This window comes from Siniperca chuatsi, linkage group LG9 (genome assembly GCF_020085105.1).
Source record: "Siniperca chuatsi isolate FFG_IHB_CAS linkage group LG9, ASM2008510v1, whole genome shotgun sequence".
NCBI classification, from domain to species: domain Eukaryota; kingdom Metazoa; phylum Chordata; class Actinopteri; order Centrarchiformes; family Sinipercidae; genus Siniperca; species Siniperca chuatsi.
In genome coordinates, this window is record NC_058050.1 from 18,055,684 (window position 1) to 18,079,426 (window position 23,743).

Consider the following 23,743-nt stretch of genomic DNA (forward strand, 5'->3'; position numbering starts at 1 on the left):
AATATATGCCTATTGAAATTAAGCTATTAAATTGGTGTCACAGATTACCTTTGAGAACAAGAAAACATGGTTAGATTTCACAATTAATCAATTTAATTGTTTGTTTTGGCCCACCCTGCTTCTGCGTAAATCCAGATGATGACTCAACATGGAATAATTGTTGCTGCACACATAAGCTTCAAGTTTTTTTGGGACAAGTCCAAGACAAGTCTCATGTCTTGGCAAAGCATATCTCATGTCACATTTCAAGTCCTTGCAGGCAATTCTTCATAAGCAAATTGCAAGTCAGTTGCAGGTCTTTTTTGGGTCTCTGAATGCTAACTTTTAAAATGACATGACATTTGAATATTTCCTTTTAAAGCTAATGTAACAGCATTTCTATGTAGCTGAGTCCTTTCATTGCGTTGGCATAATAATTTGAATATTATTCTGGAATATATTACTCTTTTCCCGGGATTACTGGGATTCATAGGATTGTGTTCATGTACACTATCTTTGAGATTCAAATAACATTCAATCATTGAGAATTGTCTGATCTTCTGGTTTTCAGCATGTCCTCTCACCAGTTTTCCGAGTAGTTATATGGATGCATTTGACCATCTATACAGTTCTGACCAGAGGTTATTAGTGAGTGCAGTGGCAGGGATGGATATCCATCGCATTTTGGAGTTATTTTAGTGCTTTGACGAATGGCAGCATTGTTCTTGGACATTTAGCTGTAATGTTAGAGTGATCCTCTGCACTCAGTGCGCCACCTGTTCAATGCTGCTCTTCAATCGGCCCTGCTGCACTGATCCAGAATGGAGGTCTGTGTGTTTGATTAAGCCACTTGTTGAATTGTCTGCATAGTTTACCTTTACATATTCTGCACGTCCCTTTTTAATTCCTCACTTAATCTAATAAATATTTTGCCACACAGCTGAACTGTAAACTGCCATTTCAGCATGAAAAGTAATCGGATATGGTGTGGAGAAAGAGTCTGTGTTTCAATACACACACAGTCTTCAGTACAGACATACAAGCACACACATGCCAAAAGTCTATGGATCCCGCAGGTATTTTTCATAAGAAACAGGTTCAGATTTTGGCGAAAAGTCCCAGGAAATACCAGCAAGTATTTTGGTCCTGATTTTTGTGGCTTAAGTCTAACTCGAGTCCAAGTCTTATGTTTTAAGTCTAAATCAAGCCTTCAATCATGATTTCTACACTAAAGTGTATGTAAATATTGAGCAACTGTCACAGGTCCACAAAGTGCCATCTCTTGGCTGATCTGCATCTGTTGAAAATGCTGTGAATAAGCAGGGGTAACAGTTGGACTTCATCTTGGCCACAAGAGCTGTAGGTTTCTAAGGTAAAAGATATGATGTGATATGAATTACAAACCTCCACAATGAACCAATGATGCTGGAGACAACTTAAGGGGTCAGGAGATATGGCTTTGCGTAGATGCAGTACATGTTACAGTAAATGATGCTAGTAAGATGTTGTATCATTCCAGTTGTATGTGGGTTATTATATCATAGTATGCAGGCATACACCTGACCTAGGTGAGAGATAAAAAAGTCTTTACATCCTTTCAAAAACTTGTCAAGGTTATCCTGATGTACTGTAGAAAACTGTCACACTGTGAGGAACCATGCTGGTTCTGCCAGGAGTCATCTTCTCCTAACATGTTTTCTGTGGATATCCAAGTCTAACACAGTCACATTCACTGCAGGTTTTTCAAGTATGTTGCCTCAGTAATGACACAGATTAATAGTGAAAGAACAAAGAGGTAGATTTCATCCATTGTAGGTGCTAATTCATTTTCTCCTCTTGTCTCTTTGCATCTCTCTCTTCTCATTTTCCTTATCTTTGCTCATCTCTGCCTTTCCTGTTCTTTCTCAATTTCTTTCCTTTTTCTCCTCCACCCCTCCTCACTTCCTTTTATCCCATCTCTCTTTATTTAAAAAAGAAACTAACTAATCAGTCACACACAATCACACACTGAAGGAACAATTTGGGGATCAGTGTCTTGCTCAAGGACACTTCAGCATGTGGCTAGGGGAAGCCAAGATTGAACTGCTGACCTTCCCATTGGTGGACAACCCACTCTACCACTAAGCCACAGCTCCACACCTTCCCATAACATTTTTAATCCACACTGTAAATAATAACAGTGTAATCCTATCATTTTTTAATTAAAGCTGTCACCAATGTCACAGAAAGTTAAACTTTATGTCCTTATACAGTGTATGTTACAGTAAGGTGAGTAAAATGTCTTCAGAAAATTACATAGTTAAAATAAAAATAAATCAAGTCTCTTCTCCCTCACTTCTCTTTCCTTGTCTGTTATCATCTCTTCTCATCACTGTATGTGCCACGCCTTTCCTCATATCCCCCTCTCCTGTCTGTCCTCTCAGGCTTACACACAGTTTAAACAGCATCTGCTGAAGTGAAGAGAGAAACCCTCAGAGGGATGCAACATTGCATCAAGTCTAGTAAAAAAAAAAGATAAGCCAGATTTCCCTGTCACGTAACATAAAGCCTCTTAAACCATTTCAGCTCTGAACCCAAAATAAGAAAAACAGAGAGTAGATTTAGTCTTGCCCTGCAATCTTTAACTGATGCACATTATCTAGGAACACCAGAAGTATTTAACTTTCCAGTATAAATGTGAGTTTCATTAATTAAATATAACAGACCTCATTTCAACTTGGGTGTCCTCCCATTTAAACATTTACTAAGTATTTACTGGTGAGTCAAGGGGAATTTGTCCTGGCTGTGAGGATGAGGAAGGAACTTAAAAAAACAACAACATGCTGGTCAAGGTAAATTTGGCCGAGGACATTTTCTGTGCCTGTGAATCTGCCCTCCAGCTCTATCAAACCACAAAACACTGTGTTATCTGTGTAAAGCAAAAAACTCACCTTGTCACTCAATGAGTTATTGACCCCAATTCCTTGTATAACTAGCTGACTTTATTGGTCAGCCAGTTATGGCCAACAAAGTGACTATTCAACCCTACTGTGCTATAAAAGGTATAATAATTCAACCAAGATTTGTAAAAGTGCAGCTGAAAGTCACATTGACATTTATGATTACATTTAATTTCATATTTTTTAAGGGAAAATCTGTTTAACACATTCCCATTTTCAGGAAAACACTTGTTAACCACTAAAACTGGTTTGTTACACAGATTCATTTGATTCCTTCCCTTTCAGATTGGTCTCTACAAGCTGTTTCCACACCTTCTCATAACATTTTTAACCCACACTGTAAATAATAACAGTGTAATCCTATAATTTATTAATAAAAGCTGTCACCAATGTCACAGAAAGTTAAACTTTATGTCCTTATACAGTGTATGTTACAGTAAGGTGAGTAAAATATCTTCAGAACGTTACATAGTTAAAATAAAGATAAATCAAGTCTCTTCTCTTCTCCCTCACTTCTCTTTCCTTGTCTTTTATCATCTCTTCTCATCCCTGTACGTGCCACGCCTTTCCATCAGCCTGAAGACTGGTAGACTGGTGGACGGGATAGCAATGATAGCATGATGTCCTGCTTTATTACCTGATTGTGAGGCCCTGTCTTCAAGCTAGTCAAAATGTAGCTTTATAGAAATAGTTTGACATTTTGAAGAAGAAATACACTTATTGTGGAGAGCTGGGAGGCAATTAGCTTAGCTTAGCATAAAGATTGGAAGAGAGGGGAAACTTCTAGCCTGGCTTTGTTCCAAGGTAAATTATAAAATCCACCTACCAGCACCTCTAAAGCTCACTAACTGACATGATGTATCTTGTTTGTTTTATCTATGCACAAACAGAAGTGTAAAAACAAGAATTTGTTGTTTGGTTGTTACAGTGAGGTTGCCAGGCAACCAGCAAAGACACCACACAGAAGTGTTGGGTGGATAGATAAACTGCTGTTTGTCAAGAAATTGCTTCAGCATGTAACTCCCTTGAAAACCACAAATTGTTGTTTTTACATTTCTGTTAATGTCCAGATTAAACAAATGAGATACAACATGTTAATTAGTGAGCTTGTGGGCAGATTCTTTTAAACTTTGGACACAGCCAGGCTATTTGTTTCCCCTTTCATCCAGTATTTATGCTAAGCTAGGCTAATCGCTTAAAACTTTTTGGCGCATGTTGCGGAGTTGCACCACATTTTGGATGAAGACAAGTCCATAACAGTGCAATTCTCTCTCTCTCTCTCTCTCTCTCTCTCTCTCTCATATATATATATATATATAATATATATATATATATATATATATATATATATATATATATGATCACACCCTTAGATTCTGCCAGCTGCTGGGCAAAAGATGCTTTCTCAGAAATGATCTACATCTCTCTCTCTCTCTCTTTCTCTCTCTCTCTCATATATATATATATATATATATATATATATATATATATATATATATATATATATATATATATATATATATATATATATATATATATATATATATATATATATATATGATCACACCCTTAGATTCTGCCAGCTGCTGGGCAAAAAGATGCTTTCTCAGAAATGATCTACATAGTGTGAGCATGGCCTCAGATCCTGGTCAACATTTTAACTGTTTTCAAGCCTGCATCTCAAACCTGAAGAGTCATGATGTTGCTCATACTGCCACAGGCAAAGTACAGAGAGTGGCTCACGAACACAATCTCTGTCAGTAACAAGACACATTCCCAGCGAGGAAAAGTGACAGCTGCATTTCCCTCTGTCAAGAATAATGCATTTTTTTTTAATCTTTGGGTTTTTTAATTTTATTTTGTGGGAAATAAAGGTTTTATCAAACAGGAGAGCCAGCAACAGGGAACCATCTGTTCTGTCCATGGGTGATGTTCTTATTTTTCATTTTCACAGTTGTTGTGATTGTGTGTGTGTGTGAGTGTGAGTGTTAGTATTTACATTTTACAGTTTGAACGTTGAGCCATCTAACAACGTCTATACAGACAAGAATTTTGAAGTCATTGCTCACTGTTACGATTTGACTTTGATGTTGCCTCCATCGTCTGAGGCTTTGAAGTTTAGCGCGGTTCATCTATCTCACACTTCTAAAATCATACATATGCAGAGGGGGACACACATGGATAGAGGGACAGAACGATAGAGCCACACAAAAAGAAATAAATCAAGAGAGAGACAATAATAGGAAGAGGCTGGAGACAGGAGAGAATTGATTCAGACATAGACAGATAGCCGAGAAAGCCGGGAATACAGAGAGAGAGAGAGAGAGATCATGAAAGAAAGGGAGAGGATGTCGAGAAGATAAAAGGGGCAGAAAAACACAAACAAGTAAGAAAGAGTGAAAAACACGAGACATAAAATGACAAGCAGATAGGGAAACAACATGCAGAGAAACAGAGGGAAAGACCAGTGGGACAGAAAACACACATTCACAGACTGACACCAAAAAAGTTGAAACAGTAAATCGCTTTTTGCCCCCATGCTGTTTGATTGGGCCATTGTCATATTACCAACCAATTAACTTGACAACACCTCCTAACAGACCACCCCCCGCTGACTGGGAGTTATCTGTGTGGTACTTCAAACGTCTGTCTTTAAGAAAAACTGAAAGCGGCCTAAAAAACGTCTGACAAAACACTATTGGGTAATCCCTTCAGGATAGCAGAAAAAGGCTACAGACACAGGGGAAGACGTTTCTATTCTCTCACTGTCACACTGTTGGGAAGAAGGGGTTAACCTTTGGTTCATTAAGGTAACCATCTTTTGGTTGTTTCAAAGTTGAACTTTGGGGCAATTGCCAGTAACAATATTAAAGCAAAGCATGTAAGCTAGTTAAGGAAGTCAACTCGAGTTCGCCACTACACTCACATGACAGACTTTTCTCACTGCAACATATAGCCAACGCACCTTTTACATAATGGCAGTGTACTTGAAGTGAAACTGAAATTTTAATTCTCACTTTCGTGTGAAAGGCAATATGAACTATAATGATAATGCAGCTGCTGTGCAAAATTTCCCATTTTTTAAAAGAGGGAATAAAATACATTTTTGGACAGATTTGTGCAAACATTGTCTAAGCTTCAAGCCTATAGGTGAGCATTTCCCTCGACACTGGTTGACTGACATTTGAGACTCAGCGTTGCATGAAGACATGCTGTCAAATTCCGTGGTGCTGAAGCACGTCATAGTCCTGTAGCCTATGGACATTTATAACATTTTTTCCACTTCTTTATCAACAAGCTCATATAGCATTGGCAATAAACCGTAAGCAACATAAGCCAGTATTTATAGTATTTAACATTTGGGAGGATCCCATCCTGCTGTTAAGTTTGTATTCTAGTTGAAGAGTGGAAGCTATTTAGTTTACCTTGTTAATGTTAACAATTCCAAGTTACCTTTCGTTCATGTTGTTTCAACACATATTGAGTCATTGGCAGTGCCTGCCCTCCACACAGATAATGCACTAATCAAATTACATTTCTGTCATCGTCAGTCAAAACCAAAAATTCTCATCCTGTGGAAAACTGGAGCTATCATGGCAAAAAAATAAATAATTACTGGTAATTAAAATTTGGACCAAATAAGTACTCAAGTGAGAACAAATCAAGGATATATATGTGTACTGATTAAATAGCAAAAATGAATTTTAATTTTAGTTTGACTTTAAAGGATAAGGCCATATTATATAGGGCAATATTTAAAATGTTTTCCTATTGACCTTAAATCCCATAAAAACACCAAAACCAACAACCTGTTAGTCTGTCTCTCAATACTTTCAAACTTCCCAACCCTGTCTTTGGCACTCAGCCCCAAGCCCATTTGTTCCTACTAAAAATGTAAATCTTTAAAAACTATTACACATGAGTTGGCTGACTGAACTATGTGAGTTAATCGATGAACAAGTCTTTAGTTTGTGAATGAAAAGCAATGAGCACAAGTGGAGCAGACAGATCATATTTAAGAGAGACCGAAAAAGAAAGCAGCATATCCAGAGAACTGCCTTCTGCTCAAGAATGAGGATACAGGCATATTTTACGGTGTGTGTGTGTGTGTGTGTGTGTGTGTGTGTGTGTGTGTCACCTACCTGTTCTCAGGGTCTGGTGTGGTCATGGCTCGGGTTACATAACACATCTTGAGTGGTATGCACCTCCTGTCGCCCTGCAGAGATAGGGATGGCTGGGTAGGAGGGCTCGGAGGGTCAGATGAGGAGGTGATAGGAGGGCTGCCGAGACGGGGAGACTCAGGAGGGGGGGTTTCCCAGCCGATCTCAGACACAGGCGAGCCCTTTTTGACGTATGGTGTTGCTTCGCGCATGTACTTAACTGGGCAGAAAAGGAAGAAAGAGTTTTCCAGTATGCAGTAAAACATGGTAAAGAAGGTTGAACTGGTACATGGACATAACACATTTTGGGATTTAAATGTTCTGGTGATACTTTCGGTCAGGGTAGGGGTTCATTCGAAAAAATATACAGGTATAAAGCATCCCCTAGTTATAGGTATAGAAAATCTTTCACTCAGTAGAGTCCTGTAGCAGTTTTTGGTCTAATATTTGGGTGAGCAACACACTCATTACTGACTCACTCATTTCATAGTGTTAATAAAAACTGTGAATCCATTCCCTGTCCTTACTCTGAACAATATGCTTTAAACCTTGTTTTATTAAATGCTTAATGAATAGATTAACTTTTTTGCAAACAGGAAAATGTACCCTAAAAAAAAAATCACATTCATAGAATTTAAACTGCATCAAGGCCAACTGCACTGAACAGTCTCTTGACATTAGCATTGTTTTTAATATCATTTAACACAGAGGCCAATTAAAATCTGAGGATAATCTACTATCTATCTAATGTTTGACCTCGTATCCATCTTTTGATATGAAACCCATATTAGGAGCATTTCAGAGGCAATAAACAAATTGCACCTTGCTGTTTAAAACTGCTCACCTCTTTGAAGGTTGTTTGTCTCCGTAACATATCAGAGGAAGGATGTGGGGATGCCAAAGATGTTTAGATACACAGCAAAAATAGAAACTGTTTAATTATCGTACCACTGAGGCACTTGGTACAGTAAGTATTACAGACTGCCATGGGGCTGCAGATAGAAAAAAGTAATTCTCAGCAATATCTCTGTGCATTAATGATGCTTCAACTCTGGCGCAAAGGCCCACAAAGATGTGTGGGTAGTCTAGAAACTTGTCGGTATGACATTTTTGTCTGTAGTAAAAAATGTTATTACTATGACTCTATCATCCTACGGTTCACTGGTTCAGGTTTGCGTGAAAGGGTGAAAGGATTTCTTTTAAAGTAGCAAGTCAGTGTGTACTTGTAAACTTGTTATTGTATCATTGAAGAGTTCATGTTTGTTGCACAGACAGCAAGGAGCTCAACTGATCAATGATTACCTTTTGTGTTCCTATCACGATGAGCTGCCACATTTGGCCCTCTCTGCTGTCAATTTCCAATGATAACAACAATGTCAAAATGGAGATAGCCAAAACAAACTCAGGTGTCTCTTCACCTCTCAGTTAATTTCTTAAAATGTAAGCATTCATGCTGTAAACTGCGCTGATGATTCACACCTTGTCTCTGCTGCTACATGCAGGCAGTATCAGGAGAGTCATGGTTCCGAAAACACTTAACCCGTACAGCCTCCAATATTTCCTGACAGGACAGTCACAACTGATGCTGCCGAGTACCTGATAAACTCCCAACTTTCCAACCAGAAAGCTGTACTTGTAAATGTCAAACTTTGAATCCCTGGAGACTTGATAACTATTTTAAATTCCTCATGTATTTAGGTTTGAGAAGGGGAAAAGAAAACAGGACACATGTTTCAGTGAAAGACAGAAATAGAGAGGCAGAGATAAAGTGGGTGCTCAGTGCGCTATGTCCTGAATGTTCTGAATCCTTGGTATACGCTGGATCTTTAATTGGCATATCCCACTGTACGAGCCGCATATAATTGGCATATGGCTGGTGGCATTTGTAATCCAGCATGTGAACTATTCTTGGGAGAAGCACTATAGACCCCTATGAGAATGTGTAACAAGCCTAACCGCCAACCTGTAGAAGAGAGATGACAGGCTGACACATAACAGAGGAGGAGATGGGGTTGATAACGACGTGATCCAACTGCACTGTAGAATAACCCACACAGTCAGATCAGATTAAAAGACTGAAAAACAACTGATCTATTTGGTACAACACGATGGACATAAAGGCTAAATCTGCTGCAGTTGGATGATGACAACCTTGTCTGCTTTTGTTTGTTAGGAACCATGCATTTATGAGACTAAAGTGACACAAAGGAGCATGTAGGATTTACATTTAGAAAGGAAAAGGCTCATTCAAATTTGAGATAGACTTATGCAAGTACAAAGATACACACACTTTCTGTCTCATCTTCTGTGCTGTAAAGCATGATGTAGCTGCAAAGGAACAGAAGGAAATACCTTAGGTCCACAAAATGTGTGTGTGTGTGTTTGTGCCAGTGATTTTCCAGCATTACTGCTGGACTTTGGATCTGACAAACACACACACATGCACTAGTAAGCATTTTCTACCATTTTATTAGACTCTTGTTATCAAATGCACTATTTCATTTCATGATAGTGGCAAACAGTAGCAAAATCACTACATGGTCAGTAAACCATGTGCTGGTGTGCGATTACTGCTCTCTATCACAGTGAACGTAAATACATCGACCAGACATGGAATAGTCAAAGCAAGATGGACTTTCCCACCTTCACTCGGTATTACAAAGTTAATGAAACCAGTTATTGTTAATTAAAGCATGATACAACCTTATCAGTACAATACATACAACTAGTGTTGCGGGGGTGCTATCAACGGGGGAAAGCTGATGCTGAATTATGAATCAAAACCTAGGACTCCAAAGGACTCTCATTAACCTCTTGCATCGATCATAAATCTGGCTTTACACTTTACAGGGCTTCACTTTATACTTAGGAATTTGACAAAGAAAAATAGAATGGAAAGTAGCACTGAAACAATGAATGTATTAATCACAATTTAATTGATAACAATTTCTATAATTGATGAGTTGTGTAAATCATTTATCAAGCAAAAATGCTCTCTGGTTTCAGGGTCTAAAATGTGAGGATTTTCTGCTTTTCTCTGCTGTATATCATTGTAAATTAAATATCTTTGAGAAAATGATCATTAGTTGCCATCCTAATGAGGACAAACTTACTTACTTTCTGCCATTTATGCCTACTGGCATGTAAGACAAAGATGAAGGGGAATTTTACTACACAAAGAATTTCAAATGATACTACAATTATTTGGCCAAACGCTCATTCACCATGTCTATCTTCTCAAGTCTTGGGTTGTAAATTTACAGTCCACTTTCTGAACTGACTAAACTGAAAACAAAACAAATACAGCTATTATACAAACACAATATTTAGTGGGTGATTTGTTTTCAGTTAACATTTACAAAGACAGTCTGGAGGGAGGAAATGTAAACTCATTGACCAGCGTAACTCTGCCCAGAAGTAGAGCTGTAAGTGTTTCCAGCAGAGGGGAAAATAAATGGGGTGGAGTCCATGTGATCATCACACTCGAAGTGTGTAAATGTGTGTGCATTCCCTTGGGTCACGTTTCTATTCTGTTACAGCACCAACACGGCCAACTCTGCACAATAACCTCAATAGCACGATAAGAACTTGGAGAGGATAGGGCTCGTACTACTTGAGCCTTCATTTGAAAGCAGCTGGTTTGCTGTTACATAAGTCAACCCTAAAGATCCAAATGAGGGGCTGCCCTCCCCCATCTGCCTGATATTATTTTCCATTTTTCTGGCTCATGCTTGAGACAAAATGAAAGCATGCAACTAAATGTTTTTCATTGTGACTCCCTCTCTCCACTTCATTTAGAAACAGCAGCTTGCTGTCACAGCAGTCGTGATGCAGATGTCTAAATGGCAATGTATCACCAAAGACCAGCTGTTCAACTCACCATTTAAAACGGCATTCACTTTCATTGATGATATTTTAAACTGTACTCCATTCACTTACACATTTTCCAAATGAGGCAATTCATTTCTTCAGAGCTTTTTGTCTTGACAGTGGAGCCAAAAGCCCATGGATTTCAGTTGTGTCTACCACATACATTCACAATGAATACACACACACTTGTTCAGTTGCATTCCTCAGCATGTGTGCTTGCGCGGCACCAGCCCTATTTCACACACACATACTCACCTCTCTTTAACATCAGGTGTAATTATACTCATTGTGTCTTTTTCACTTAATGGTCCTTAACAGTATTTAATGAAGTCTGAAGTCATTGGACTTTCTACCATATGCCTAAAATGTAGATTTTTATTTGGTGACTAAATGTACCAAAGGAAAAAAGAAACCTCCTCTCATTAAGCCTGTGGGAGAGAAAGTAGAGGGTTTAACATTGGTAGAAGCTGGAAACAGAACAGACCAGGGCAAAGAGGTAGAAAATAAGAAAAGGGGTCCTCTGATTGCAAAATGAAATCTTTTACTCTTTGTTGGCACTGAGCAGGTAGCTGGATAGTACAGCAGCACAAAAGGTCTTCCAAATCCACCCTCAAGGCATCTTCTTGTAAGATTTGGACCAATATATTAAAGAGTTCAAATATCGCCTTAACTGAACAATGAAGAGTATCTAGAGTGGAGGTCCTTTTTATAGAAGGAATTTTGAAATGTGCGTAGGTAGATTTACTCATTCACACTGAACTGTGAACTTGAGGTCAAACAGTTACTAACTCTCTAACTTCCAACAAGTAGAGAATAAGAGGCGTGAAGTAGGTGTTTACACACGAAAGATGACATTTATCTGATGAAGATGTTTGCTAAAAGGAAATATTTCAGAAGAGCTTCTTGAAGATACTTTCTCTTTTTTCTCTCTTTTTAACATTTCATTTCACACTGCTGTTGATGTTGGATTGAAGAAATAGAAAAAGTGAGTTGACACACTATTTTGGAAACTGTAGATTAAAGAAAATGAATAGCAAATGTCATGGGTCTTCTGTATAAACTACTGAACATAATAATATTGATCTGGCTGTAAATATGGCCATGACTACGTAAATGGGGAAATTTGAGTCATGGTATTATGTGTGTATACAAGTATACAAGTATACTGAATTCTGTACACAGAAAGTGAACAGAAAGATGAGTAGTGCTCAAGAGCTTATTTACAAAAAAAATCAAATAAGCAGAGGCAGTAGATGTTTACATCACACAATGTGTTCAGGAGGACACATTAAATGAGCCATCTCCACTACATTAAACAATAACCTGAATATTAAAGGCCAAAAATCTTCCTATGTTTAACTGCAGTCAGACAAAAAACTCACATCCAACATATTCTCACATAGTGTTGAGGCTTAACTTTTGTTAGTGTGATATTTTTAGGGTTGTACCTCATTACCTTATATTACATTACACTCATTTAGAAGATGCTTTTGTCCGAAGATACTTACAATTGACTATATGCCAAACCCCTCCCCCCGAATAGCCATTGTCCAATCATAGCTTAGCAACTAGGCACTGCAGATCTGTCAAGCTTTGGATTTCTCCACATGCTGAAGTGGTGTGCATGTGATTAATGTAAGACAATACTGTGCATTTAAAGAGTTTGGACGGTGGTATAATTTTTTTTAGCATTTCCAAAACCAAAACCACAAGACCAAAGTGTAAGGAATTAATAAAACATTGTGTTTATCTCCTCTAACGTGAGATGCAATCATTACTATGTCCAGCTAACAAGCTAGCTACCTATTACCTACAGAAGTAACCTAGGGTTACTTCCAAGTTTTGTTAAAAAAAAAAAGCCCTGCTCACGAGCACATCTACTGTGTAGTATTTCCCCACTGTGTAGCTTTAGCCTCAGTCTTACAGCATGATTTGATGTATGTTGACATCAAGTGCATATTTAAGACCCCTTTTACAAGATTCTCATTTTAAAACAGGTCAGCAGGAAACATTAAAAAGTTAGCCGGAGAGAACGTGTTCAACCTATTCATGAAGCTAACTTAAGCTTAATTAGCTATCTAGCTACAGTTGATAAAATTAACCAGATTAATTAGAAGCCTGATTTTATTTACTTCTGATGGAAATCAGGGACAAAATGTTTTAACTTGACAGAACGTGACGCGAAGAATTTCGAGTGATAAATATGCCACTGTTATTGTAAACTGCATATGTGCTGTGAGACAGGAAAGCGTGACAGGCGTACAGTTTGAATATGGACGAACCGGACAGCAGAATATACCTAAGGTTGTGGTTATGAGGATGATGCAAACTAGAACCAAACCAAAATGCCAAATGGATGTTAGCATATAGTAACTTACTCTGAGAATGGTAAAAACTAGAGAGCTGTATGTTACATGTTCCATTATTTCCATAAAAGGCAACATAAGCCACCATACTTACTCAAAACCACAACCACAGAAAGTATAAACAGATGGCAGTTGACTCATCTACAGCGACACAGATTCAACAGAAGTCAGTGAAGCTGCATAACAGTCTAAAAGTCTTCTTATTATAATGTAATTTTTGGTCACCCTGTTAAATATTTTTCAAATTCCCAATTTAAGCATTAAAGTGAAGTCTTTAGCCACCGCAGAAGAGCTCAGTTTTATGACGACATCGCAAGAAAACTAGGAAAATACAAACACAATGTACAAAAACACAATGATTACACCTGGAGGGGAAAGAAGTTTTTGGCTTTTGCCAACAGAAAAAACAGATGAGCTTTAGCTCTTGCTCTCTGCTTTTGTTTTCGCTGTATAAACATGCACAGAGGAGATGAACGAATGATTCAATCTATTATCTTCGCCAAAACAATCACTACTGCAACACCACAGTTACTATTATCATCACCATCATCTGCTCTGAGTCAGACTCCACAAACAGTAGCGGAGAAGGTGATAGTTTCTATGACAAACAGTCAGCTGGTAGACATACAGACTCTCTCACACACACACTCAACCACATATATTGACTGTAGCATCAGTGTAGACTATGCTGCTGATGACTAAACTTGATGACACACATGCATATACACAAGTAGGCACATGCTCATAGACACACACACACACACACACACACACACACACACACACACACAGTGTATCACACACTGCTGACAGCAGCACATATACACACATACACAAACCAAACCAAACAATCAAGATGTCAGGTGATGACAGGTATGGCTTGTTAGGAGATCAACAGGAGAGCTTACAGGATACTGACTCATTTCCTGTCTACTGATGTATGGCAGATGTTCTTTATTGTATTCTGACTTTTAGTTCTTAATTTCTGCTGCGTTCATGTTTAGGCTTTTTGTCTTGATGCTTACAAATAATACTGTTTGATGCTGTGTGCCTGCAATAAAATACACCTGAGAAATACACAAGAGTGTTTGATCCCAACATTTCCCATCATATTGAGCTATTCTGAACAAAACTATCTCCATTACTTCATTATAGGGTCCTGAGGTTAAGGTTAATTGACCGTTCGCTAAACCCCTTACCCTGTCTAATCATAGCTTAGCAACCATACCTTTGAATTTCTCCTCATGAGATGTGCTTGGGATTGTAGTAAGAGCAATGCTTAGCATTTAAAGAGTTTGGAGCACTTCGTCTTTTTATCATGGCTTTCCAAAACCAAAAACACAGCAGCAAAAGCGTAAGGTATTGATTAAACAGTGTGTTTGTCTGCTCTAATGTAAACTACAAACATTAGCATGCCCAGCTAACTAGCTTAGTACCTACAATAGTGTTACTCCCTATGCCAAGGAGCTTGCAGTAGCCAACTATGTTATTTTGTAGTGTTACAGGTAGGTCCACAACTGGTGAAGATGTGGACTTTTTGCCTGGGAGTAGCTTTAGCCTCAGTCTTATAGCATGATACCTCATATGTAGCCATCATATGCAAACGATCCCTTTTAGAGGGTTCTCATTTTAAAACAAGTCTGCTGGAAACAAAAAGTCAGCAAAAGTTGTAATTCCAGCCGGCAATATCGACAGTTGCCAGCTAGAAATGAGGAGCTTGCATTTGTCTACCTCTGTCCGAAATCAAGGATGTTTCAAAAATTCCAAAGAATTTCGATGGTAAATCCATCACCATTTACATTGTAAATTGTATGTGTGCTGTGCTAGAATGGTAAACTTGACAGGCATAGCAACAACAAAGGGGAGGACAGTGCTTGGTGTGAGTTCCATCAACTCTAGGGTTGCATTTGACCGGTGCCACTACATGGGAGGTTACTTCTACTTCATATAAACTAATAAAAACTATAAGGCTTAGATTCTCAAATACCATATTACAGTAGGTACTAACACTTTTAGTTTGGCTTTAATTCATACAAATTCTATACTATTACTTACAGAACAAAAACAGTTATTGACTATACTATCCAGCAGGCTTTTGGCCTAGTCTGGCCACTTCCCTCAAAGGGGAAAAGCTACATAACCTGCATACAGTAGCTTTCTAGAGCATTACAGGCTACTGAACACATAGGTAGGCAGTATTTCTCCATTTTTACAAAATATTTCATTCACAAGTTTTACAGTACTATGTATTCCCAACACCACTGGTTACACCCTGTTTCCACTCTGAGGTAAGGGAAAATCAATTTAGCCTCTTAGCAGCAAGCCAACCTTGGGAAGGCTTTGTTCAGCCTACACTTCACTTGATGAATGATCATACAAGTAGGCTACAGTTGGCATAATACATAAATGTTCTAAATAAATTACCTCTCCTTGTATGAAGTAGACATCATCTGTATCTCTATCTGGCTGTAAAACACTTTTTCAGAAATATTTTTTACATGTTGGACTATTCAGTTTATTTCATAATTATACTAATTTATTATTATTTATAAACACAATTGAATTGAACTACACAATCATTCAAAGGAATTGTTCTCATTTTTTTTTATTCTGACCAAATTACTCTTTATGCTGAGGGAAAAATAAACTTAACACCCACATGTTGGACTGAATTTTCAATCATCATTGCATACAACAACAATACAAAAATGGAAACAATAGGAGGAAAACAAAACAGTGCAACAGGGACAGCACGGACACAGCTGTGAACATTAAGAGCAGTTATCCTTGTGTGAGTGCCTATTGCAGCCAGGACTGACACCTGTAAAATTTGCTCATTCCTGCACCAGGGACTTTTGTTGTTTTTGAGTTGTTTACCACTGGCAGGTAAAGGGGTCACGTCCCCTGATGTTGCCATCCAGGGCATCTCGCAGGTTCTCTAAGGAGTCTTGATATCAGGAGAGAAGGCAGGTGAAGGCAGGTGAAGGCAGGGTCTGCTGACTAAGAACGCTAGGTCTTTTTGAATTGAATCGTAAAGTAACAGCACACACTTTTGGACAGTCTCTCCTCAGAGGCATCCATGGTGTTGCACTCAGTTGCACAAACAAAAAAGCAAGTAGGTGTGTGAAGAATGAAAAAACAAAGCTTGAGAGAGAAGTTCAAATGTTCCAAACTTTTGAACTCTCCACTCTCCTCCACACACCTGGCCATTAGGCCTCTTTCACTTTCACAACATTTTGACTGGTCATAGTACGAAAAGCACAGGCGTTAATAACATTAACGTTGGCTCTGATCTATTCAAGTGTCCCAGTAAGCCGTGACAGTGAGCCAGCATGCACAATACCAGGACCCTGAAACCGAAGCAGCTAAATTAAATCCAGTCATCATAATTTTATTATTTACACCTGTGCTTTTTCTTCTTTGACATGTGACAACACACAGCAAACTGTCTAAGCTTGGCGTTTTTATTGCGATCATTAGTGTTGCAGTGCACTTACAAGCTGTACAGTATAAGGCTTAAACTGGCAATATTACGTACAAGTTCAAACTTGTAACTATAGTATTTATTTATTAGTATGTAATTGAATACATTATTTGTGCATAACCAAGTCTCCACTGGACATCAACAATGGCACTGGCTGTGGTTGCTATGAGCCTTGATTGATCCCCATAGGGAGATTCATTTAGGCTTTCCGGACTGCATGCTGAACCACAGAACAGAGCGAGCAGAGAGTCGGCATCTCGCTCAGGGGACACTTTAACAAAGTGGATGCTCTCTGACATGGGGGCTTGAACCGCGGTCCTCTGGTTGTACTGCGGTTTTTGACCACTGGGTCAATCTGCTGCTCTCTCACAGCCTGCATTAGGCAGGAGTGAGTGGTCGCTGCCTATTTTAGCTGCATTTGTTCTCCATCTTCCTAATGAGTTTCCAACATGGCTCGTCGGTGCTACAGTAAAATACACAGATTACAAACATGTACGTACAAGCTCTCTTGCATACACACACAAAATGCACAAAAATGCAGTGCACTGATAACACACACACACACACAGACGCACACTCCTCTCCCATGAGATGTATTATCTCTCCTAACAGCTGAATCGGTTTCCTCCTGATCTCTTTCTTCTCTCAAATCTTAGAAGGTGGTTTACACTCAGGAATAAAAAAGGAAATATAGCAACAAATGTTTAGGCTTTATATCACTGCTCTCGCTTTTTATTTGAAATTAAAGTTTACATGCTTGATTATGTGTTAAGCAACTTTCACGTCCCCAAAGATCCATGAATTGAAACCCACTGAAAATGCACTGTCACTTTGTACTCTATGTTTCACTGCCTTTCCAAATGCAAATGATTTCTGTGAAATTGCAGTTGTGGTGAACTTCTGTCTCTCTGTTACCCTTAAGTTAACCCCTCGCTGTCATCTTTATATCAGCCTCTTAGCCTCCCTCGTTAGCTCTCCTTCTGTTCAGTCTCTATCTCTCTCCCTCTCAGCACTTTCCCCATTAAATTCACATTTCAGCTCCACCCCCTCCCATCTCTCCCTCTCCCTCCCCTTTCCTCCTTGCCTGCTCCATTCCCTCTCTCCTTCTTTCTTATCTCAGTAAGTTTTCAGCTGGGACCTGCTTTTTTCCTCTGCAGTATAGCCCCTTTCTCCCTCTGGGAAGGATGATCACCATGTTTGCATGAGTATGTGTATATGAGAGAGAGTGTGTGTGTGTGTGTGTGTGTGTGAGAGAGAGAGAGAGAGAGCGAGAGAGAGAGTGAGAAAGGGAGAGTGAGAAAGGGAGAGCGAGACACTTTGTTCTTACTATCTTGTATCCAAGAGTCCTCACGGGAACAGGAACAAAACATTGAAGAAGTGGGCACTTGTGTGTATGTGAATGTGTGTATTTGTATCTGTGTTTGCCTGTGTTTGTGTGTGTGTGTGTGTGTGTGAGTGCGTGTGTGTGTGTGTTAAGGGGGTAAAATGATGTTCATCCTTCAGAGTCAAGTCTGCCTGCCATCAGCCTAATTTTCATCTTTACTTTTGGTTAAAAACAACTGCAGGACACCACCTTGGCTGCACTGCTCGTGTGAGTGAGTTGAAAGTAAGTGTGTGTGCTTTTACATGTGTCTTGTGTGTGTGTGTGTGTGTGTGTGTGTGTGTGTGTGTGTGTGTGTGTGTGTAAGATGCTTGAGGAAATGGAAATTTATTTGAGTGGCCTTGCTTAGAGAAGAGAGACAATATGAGTTTGATCTTGCGTGATTCTCCCATGGCACCTCTGGTTGCATAACTGTTTCCTTAGAAATTTTAACTGTTCTTTTGCGCAAAAGGCAGCCAGTCAGTATCCTGTAGCGGAAAAAAGCTTGCGTGTCCTCATGGCATAGTTGCACTACATGCACCATTGAGTTTAGGGTCTTCCCCTCTCCTACTGTAAATTAAATCAGAGAAAACATTTGCAGAGAAAAAAGTTTCACTTCCCTGGGAGAGACAGTATGGCGTCAATAAATTGTGACTTGGTGAATGAATAAGAAAACAGATTTGATGAAATGAGATATGAACAATATAGGCTGGTGCAATATAAACACCACCTTTTCTTTCTGAGCTCTTGTTATTAACCAGCATCTCTTTTCTGTAATGGAAAATAAATCATATCCTACAGCAGAGGTTTTCATTCCCATGCTTCCACACTCGGAGCCCTCCTGCTTTTTTATTCAGTTTGTCTAATCAGGGAGTGATTTGTACCTCAGACGCAAAGTGATTGCAATCAACTGGCAGGTAGAATAGAAAACTTGCAGTACTTTGTGTCCTGAGGACCACTGACCTACTGGATGATATGCATAAACAGACCAACAACATCAGTCTAGGAAATAGGCAGCCACGTGGAATGAGAAACTCTCAGCCCTACGTGTTTCCTTCCCTGCAGGATGAAGTTCCCATGCATGTTAAGGTCCAGAGTTCCCTTAGGGATCTTAGAATGAGGTTACATTAGGTTTCCATATAAATTCACCAACATTTCGGAAATGTCACATAATGACCTTGGCTGAACTGAGATCTAACACTTAACTCTCATCTCCCCATTTATGTTGCAAAATCCTTCACTAGAATATATCTATATAAGCACAGACACTATTCTTCCTAAAAGAAAAAAATGAATTGGGGCCTGCATATGATATGTAAAAAGTTTCTGATTCCCTGAGCCACACACTCTCCTCCACATTTGGGTCCCCCATTGTTTTCTGTCATCCTCTCACATCCTCCAGCCTGCCTACCTTCCAGTGTCACCTCTTTCCCGGCCCGTTTTAGCGCCTGCACAGCCTCGTCGTGAGTCGCGTCCCGCAGGTTCATGCCGTTCACAGACAGGATGGCATCCCCGACGTACAGAGCCTGGGTCTGGTCCGCTGCGAGCCCCTTGAATATCTTACTAATGAGGATGGGCATTTTATTCTCCTTCCCCCCTTTGATGCTGATCCCAAGTCCTCCGACCTCCTGCTTGGTCACCTTGACGCACCGCTTTCTGTTGGCGATCGCTTCGGGCACTCGCTCCGGGAGGTCCGTGAACGCGGTGCGCACAGTTTGGGGGCCGTTGTTGGAGTTGGTGTTATTGTTGTCAAGGTAAGATCCGTTGGTAACGCCGTTGGAGTTGACACTGTCGTTCAGTTTGTCGTTAACGACGCTCTCCTCGCAGCTTAACGTGAGCGCTTCCTCGTTCAAGTTGACCAAAACTTTATGCCACTGCTGCCGTACCAAAACCTCCACAGATCCACTTTTTTGCACCCCAGAGGCACCTGAAACTCCCGTCGCTATTACCACCGCCATCTTTGGAGCATTTCTTTAAAATGACTTGTGATTTTGCTCCCAGCACGCTCTCACACATTAACTTCCACTCTGTCTCCCTCACACTCAGGCTGGACTTTGCCCCTCTGAAGTTTTCTGCGGGACTTGTCAGGCGTCCCGACCAACCAGCCCGAGCCCTGACGGCACAAGCTGCCCTCCGCTCCGCCTGCCCGAGATCCTATCTGCTGGGTGGAGTTTGCTCCCCCCGCCGTCAGCCGATCCCATCTCCAGATCCTGCATGCCCAAAATGTGTTAATCATTTCCCAAAACGTTTGAGATGTGACAGGTGATGCAGAGTTAAACAAGCATAAACAACATATCCACAAAACCCATTAATTTATCCATTATACTCGTATAATGTTGATAATATTACAATGATATAAAGGGTGAAATATAAATATATTGATTTACATACCGGCCTTGAAAGGAAATCAACGTCTATTTCGAGAAATAAACCAAGTGGGGTTTGTGAGTCATTAGGATAGATGGCTGAAGAAGTTTCATTATAGTCGCTATTTTAAAACGTGTTATCAAATAAATAGACAAATTTAAAATATGACTAGAATTGAGTTTTCAGTCTTCAAAAGTCCAGTGAGACCCACTCGCCGCGTTCACGTTGCAGACGTGAGACCGGGTTACGCGCGCACAGGAATGCGCCCGTGCCTGTTCTGATGTTTCAGAGAGAGAGCGAGAGAGAGAGCGCGTTTTGTTAGGAAACTCTGACACGGAAAGACCACCCTCCGAGGCTTTGCTCTCCATCTCTATTATTATTATTATTCCAAAGGACATCCTCATGCCCTGTCAATCCTACAGGCTCGTGAGAGTTCAAATAAATGAACACAGACCGTGAGGGTGCAACCGGTGTTCTCACTATAATGACTGCAGCCGCTGGGTGCAGTCCTTCACAGGGATGACTCGGGTTCAAGCCCCGCGAGTGACTGACAAGGATGCGGAGAGAAGATGGAGACACATGCTAGATATCAGGACGTGATGATGTTAGGGGAAAACTAACCAAGCAGCTGCTGTGACTTCAATGAGGGCTTCAAGTGCATAGAAGTTTCAGCTTATTGGATGTAACGACACTTAGATCTATAAATATGCGTTTTCTTTGAACAGCTGTCAATCTGAAGCATCCTGCCTACAGTAACAAACGGCTGAGGGAAACCGTGCGTCACACTGATCCATTCGCAATGTAGCTACGACACCTACTGGTGACACTTTAAATTGATGTTTGCCTGTCAGTGAAGGTTAACATTAGTCCAGGCATAAGAGTAAAAACATCGGGAACACCCCTCTGGTAAAGAAAAAGATGCACAAGGGATCATTTGTAAGTGCAATCAAAATAATGACCAAATAGCATTAAACTTATTTTTCTGTATTGATGATGATTTGTGATGTGTGTCGTTTTTATTGTGTTATTTTATTCATGTTGCTGTGGGTATTCACTTATTGGTGAAAGGCCTACAAAGACACATTTCCTGTCCTGGTGCAATAAACATTATTCTATTCTATTCTAGAAATAGAACAGTAACCCATCTTGTATTTTGAAAGTGAAAATTATAGGCCACTGACACAAACTGACAATCTTTATTTAACATAACTTTACTCCTCAACACATTTAGTAATTTATTTAAATGCACAATAGTGTTTGCTCAAGTTAAGGTACTTATGTTGCTGTCTTTTTAAATATTTTATGCAATTTTTAGTCAAATTTTTATCTAATGTCTCCTGGCAGTCTAGGCCTAGCAGCATAACTAAGGGATGGGTCAGGACTCACCTGAGCCAGCCCCAACTATAAGCGTTATCAAAGAGAAAAGTCTTATGCCTACTCTTAAATGTGAAGATGGTGTCTGCCTTCCTAGCCCAAACTGGGACCTGATTCCACAGGAGAAGAGCTTAATAGCTGAAAGCTCTGGCTCCCATTCTACTTTTGGAGACTCTAGGAACCACAAGTAACCCTGCATTCTAGGAGCGCAGTGTTCTAGTGGGGTAATAAGGTACTATGAGCTCTTTAAGATATGATGGTGCCTGACCATTAAGAGCTTTGTAGGTGAGAAGGATTTTTAATTCTATTCTGGATTTTACAGGGAGCCAGTGCAGAGAAGCTAATATTGGAGAAATATGATCTCTTTTCCTAGTTCTTGTCAGTACATGTGCCGCAGCATTCTGGATCAACTGGAGAGTCTTAAGGGACTTATTGGAGCAGCCTGACAACAAGGATTTGCAATAGTCCAGCCTAGAAGTAACAAGTGCATGAATTAGTTTTTCGGCATCATTTTGAGACAGGATGTGCCTGATTTTTGAAATGTTGCGTAGGTAAAAGAAGGCAGTCCTTGAAGTTTGTTTCATGTGGGAGTTAAAGGATAAATCCTGATCAAAGATAACTCTGAGGTTCCGTACAGTGGTGCTGGAGGCCAGGGCAATGCCATCTAGATTAACTATATCTTTAGATAATGTGTCTCTGAGGTGTTTGGGGCCAAGTACAATAACTTCAGTTTTGTCAGCATTTAACATCAGAAAATTGCAGATCATCCAGGATTTTATGTCCTTAAGGCTTGCTTGAAGTTTAGCTAACTGGTTAGTTTCATATGGCTTGATCGATGGATATAATTGGGTATCATCTGCATAACAATGAAAGTTTGTGGAGTGTTTCCTAATAATATTGCCTAAAGGAAGCATATAAAGGTAAATAGAATTGGTCCAATCACAGAACCGTGTGGAACTCCATGACTAACTTTGGCGTGCTTGGAGGATTCATCATTAACATGTACAAACTGAGATCGATCTGATAGATAGGATTTAAACCAGCTTAGTGCAGCTCCTTTAAAGCCAATTAAATATTCCGGTCTCTGTAATAGGATGTGATGATCAATGGTGTCGAATGCAGCACTAAGATCTAACAAGACGAGTACAAAGACAAGCCCATTGTCTGATGCAATTAAAAGGTAATTTTAAATTTTCACCCGTGCTGTCTCGGTGCTATGATGCACTCTAAATCCTGACTGAAAATCCTCAAATAAACTATTGTTATATAGAAAGTCACATAACTGAATGGCGACTGCTTTCTCAAGGATCTTGGAGAGAAAGGGAAGGTTAGATATAGATCTATAGTTGGCTGAAACCCCTGGATGACGAGTGGGCTTTTTAAGAAGAGGTTTAATTACAGCTACTTTAAAAGACTGTGCTACATAGCCTGTTAATAAAGACAGATTGATCATATCCAGTAAAGAAGTGCTAAGTGTAAAACATCTTTCAGCAGCCTAGTTGGAATGGGGTCTAAGAGACAGGTTGATGGCTTAGATGAATTAATCATTGAAGTTAGTTGAAGAAGGTCGATAGGAGAAAAGCAGTCAAAATATATATATAGGTTTTACAGCTGTTTCTAAGGTTCCTGTGTGAGCAGTAGTGTCTGTGCTCTATAATTGTATAATTAGTTTATTATTATTAGTTTATTATAATTAATTTAAATTAATAAGGTTGAAAACAACAGTTGCTCTAGTTTTTAACTTATATCAAGTGAATATGATCAGAAAAAGGGCATTATCTTATAATATGATTGAATATGATATATTTCAGTCTAGGTGTCATAATTCATCATCATGTGTAATC

At 39.5% G+C, this 23,743-nt stretch overlaps 1 protein-coding gene across 1 annotated transcript in view; it reads right to left on the bottom strand.

Moving 5' to 3' along the window:
- The window catches only part of sntb1 (syntrophin, basic 1), a 43,656-nt gene extending 22,907 nt beyond the window's left edge, over positions 1-20,749 (bottom strand). Inside the window, exons 1-3 of the mRNA XM_044208049.1 lie at positions 20,550-20,749; positions 19,570-20,368; positions 7,061-7,298 (exon numbers count right to left, since the gene is read on the bottom strand). Of these exons, the coding sequence (XP_044063984.1) occupies positions 7,061-7,298; positions 19,570-20,116 (785 nt within the window). The 5' untranslated portion in view covers positions 20,117-20,368; positions 20,550-20,749. The remainder of the gene's footprint in view (positions 1-7,060; positions 7,299-19,569; positions 20,369-20,549) is intronic.
- Positions 20,750-23,743: the final 2,994 nt, after the last annotated feature.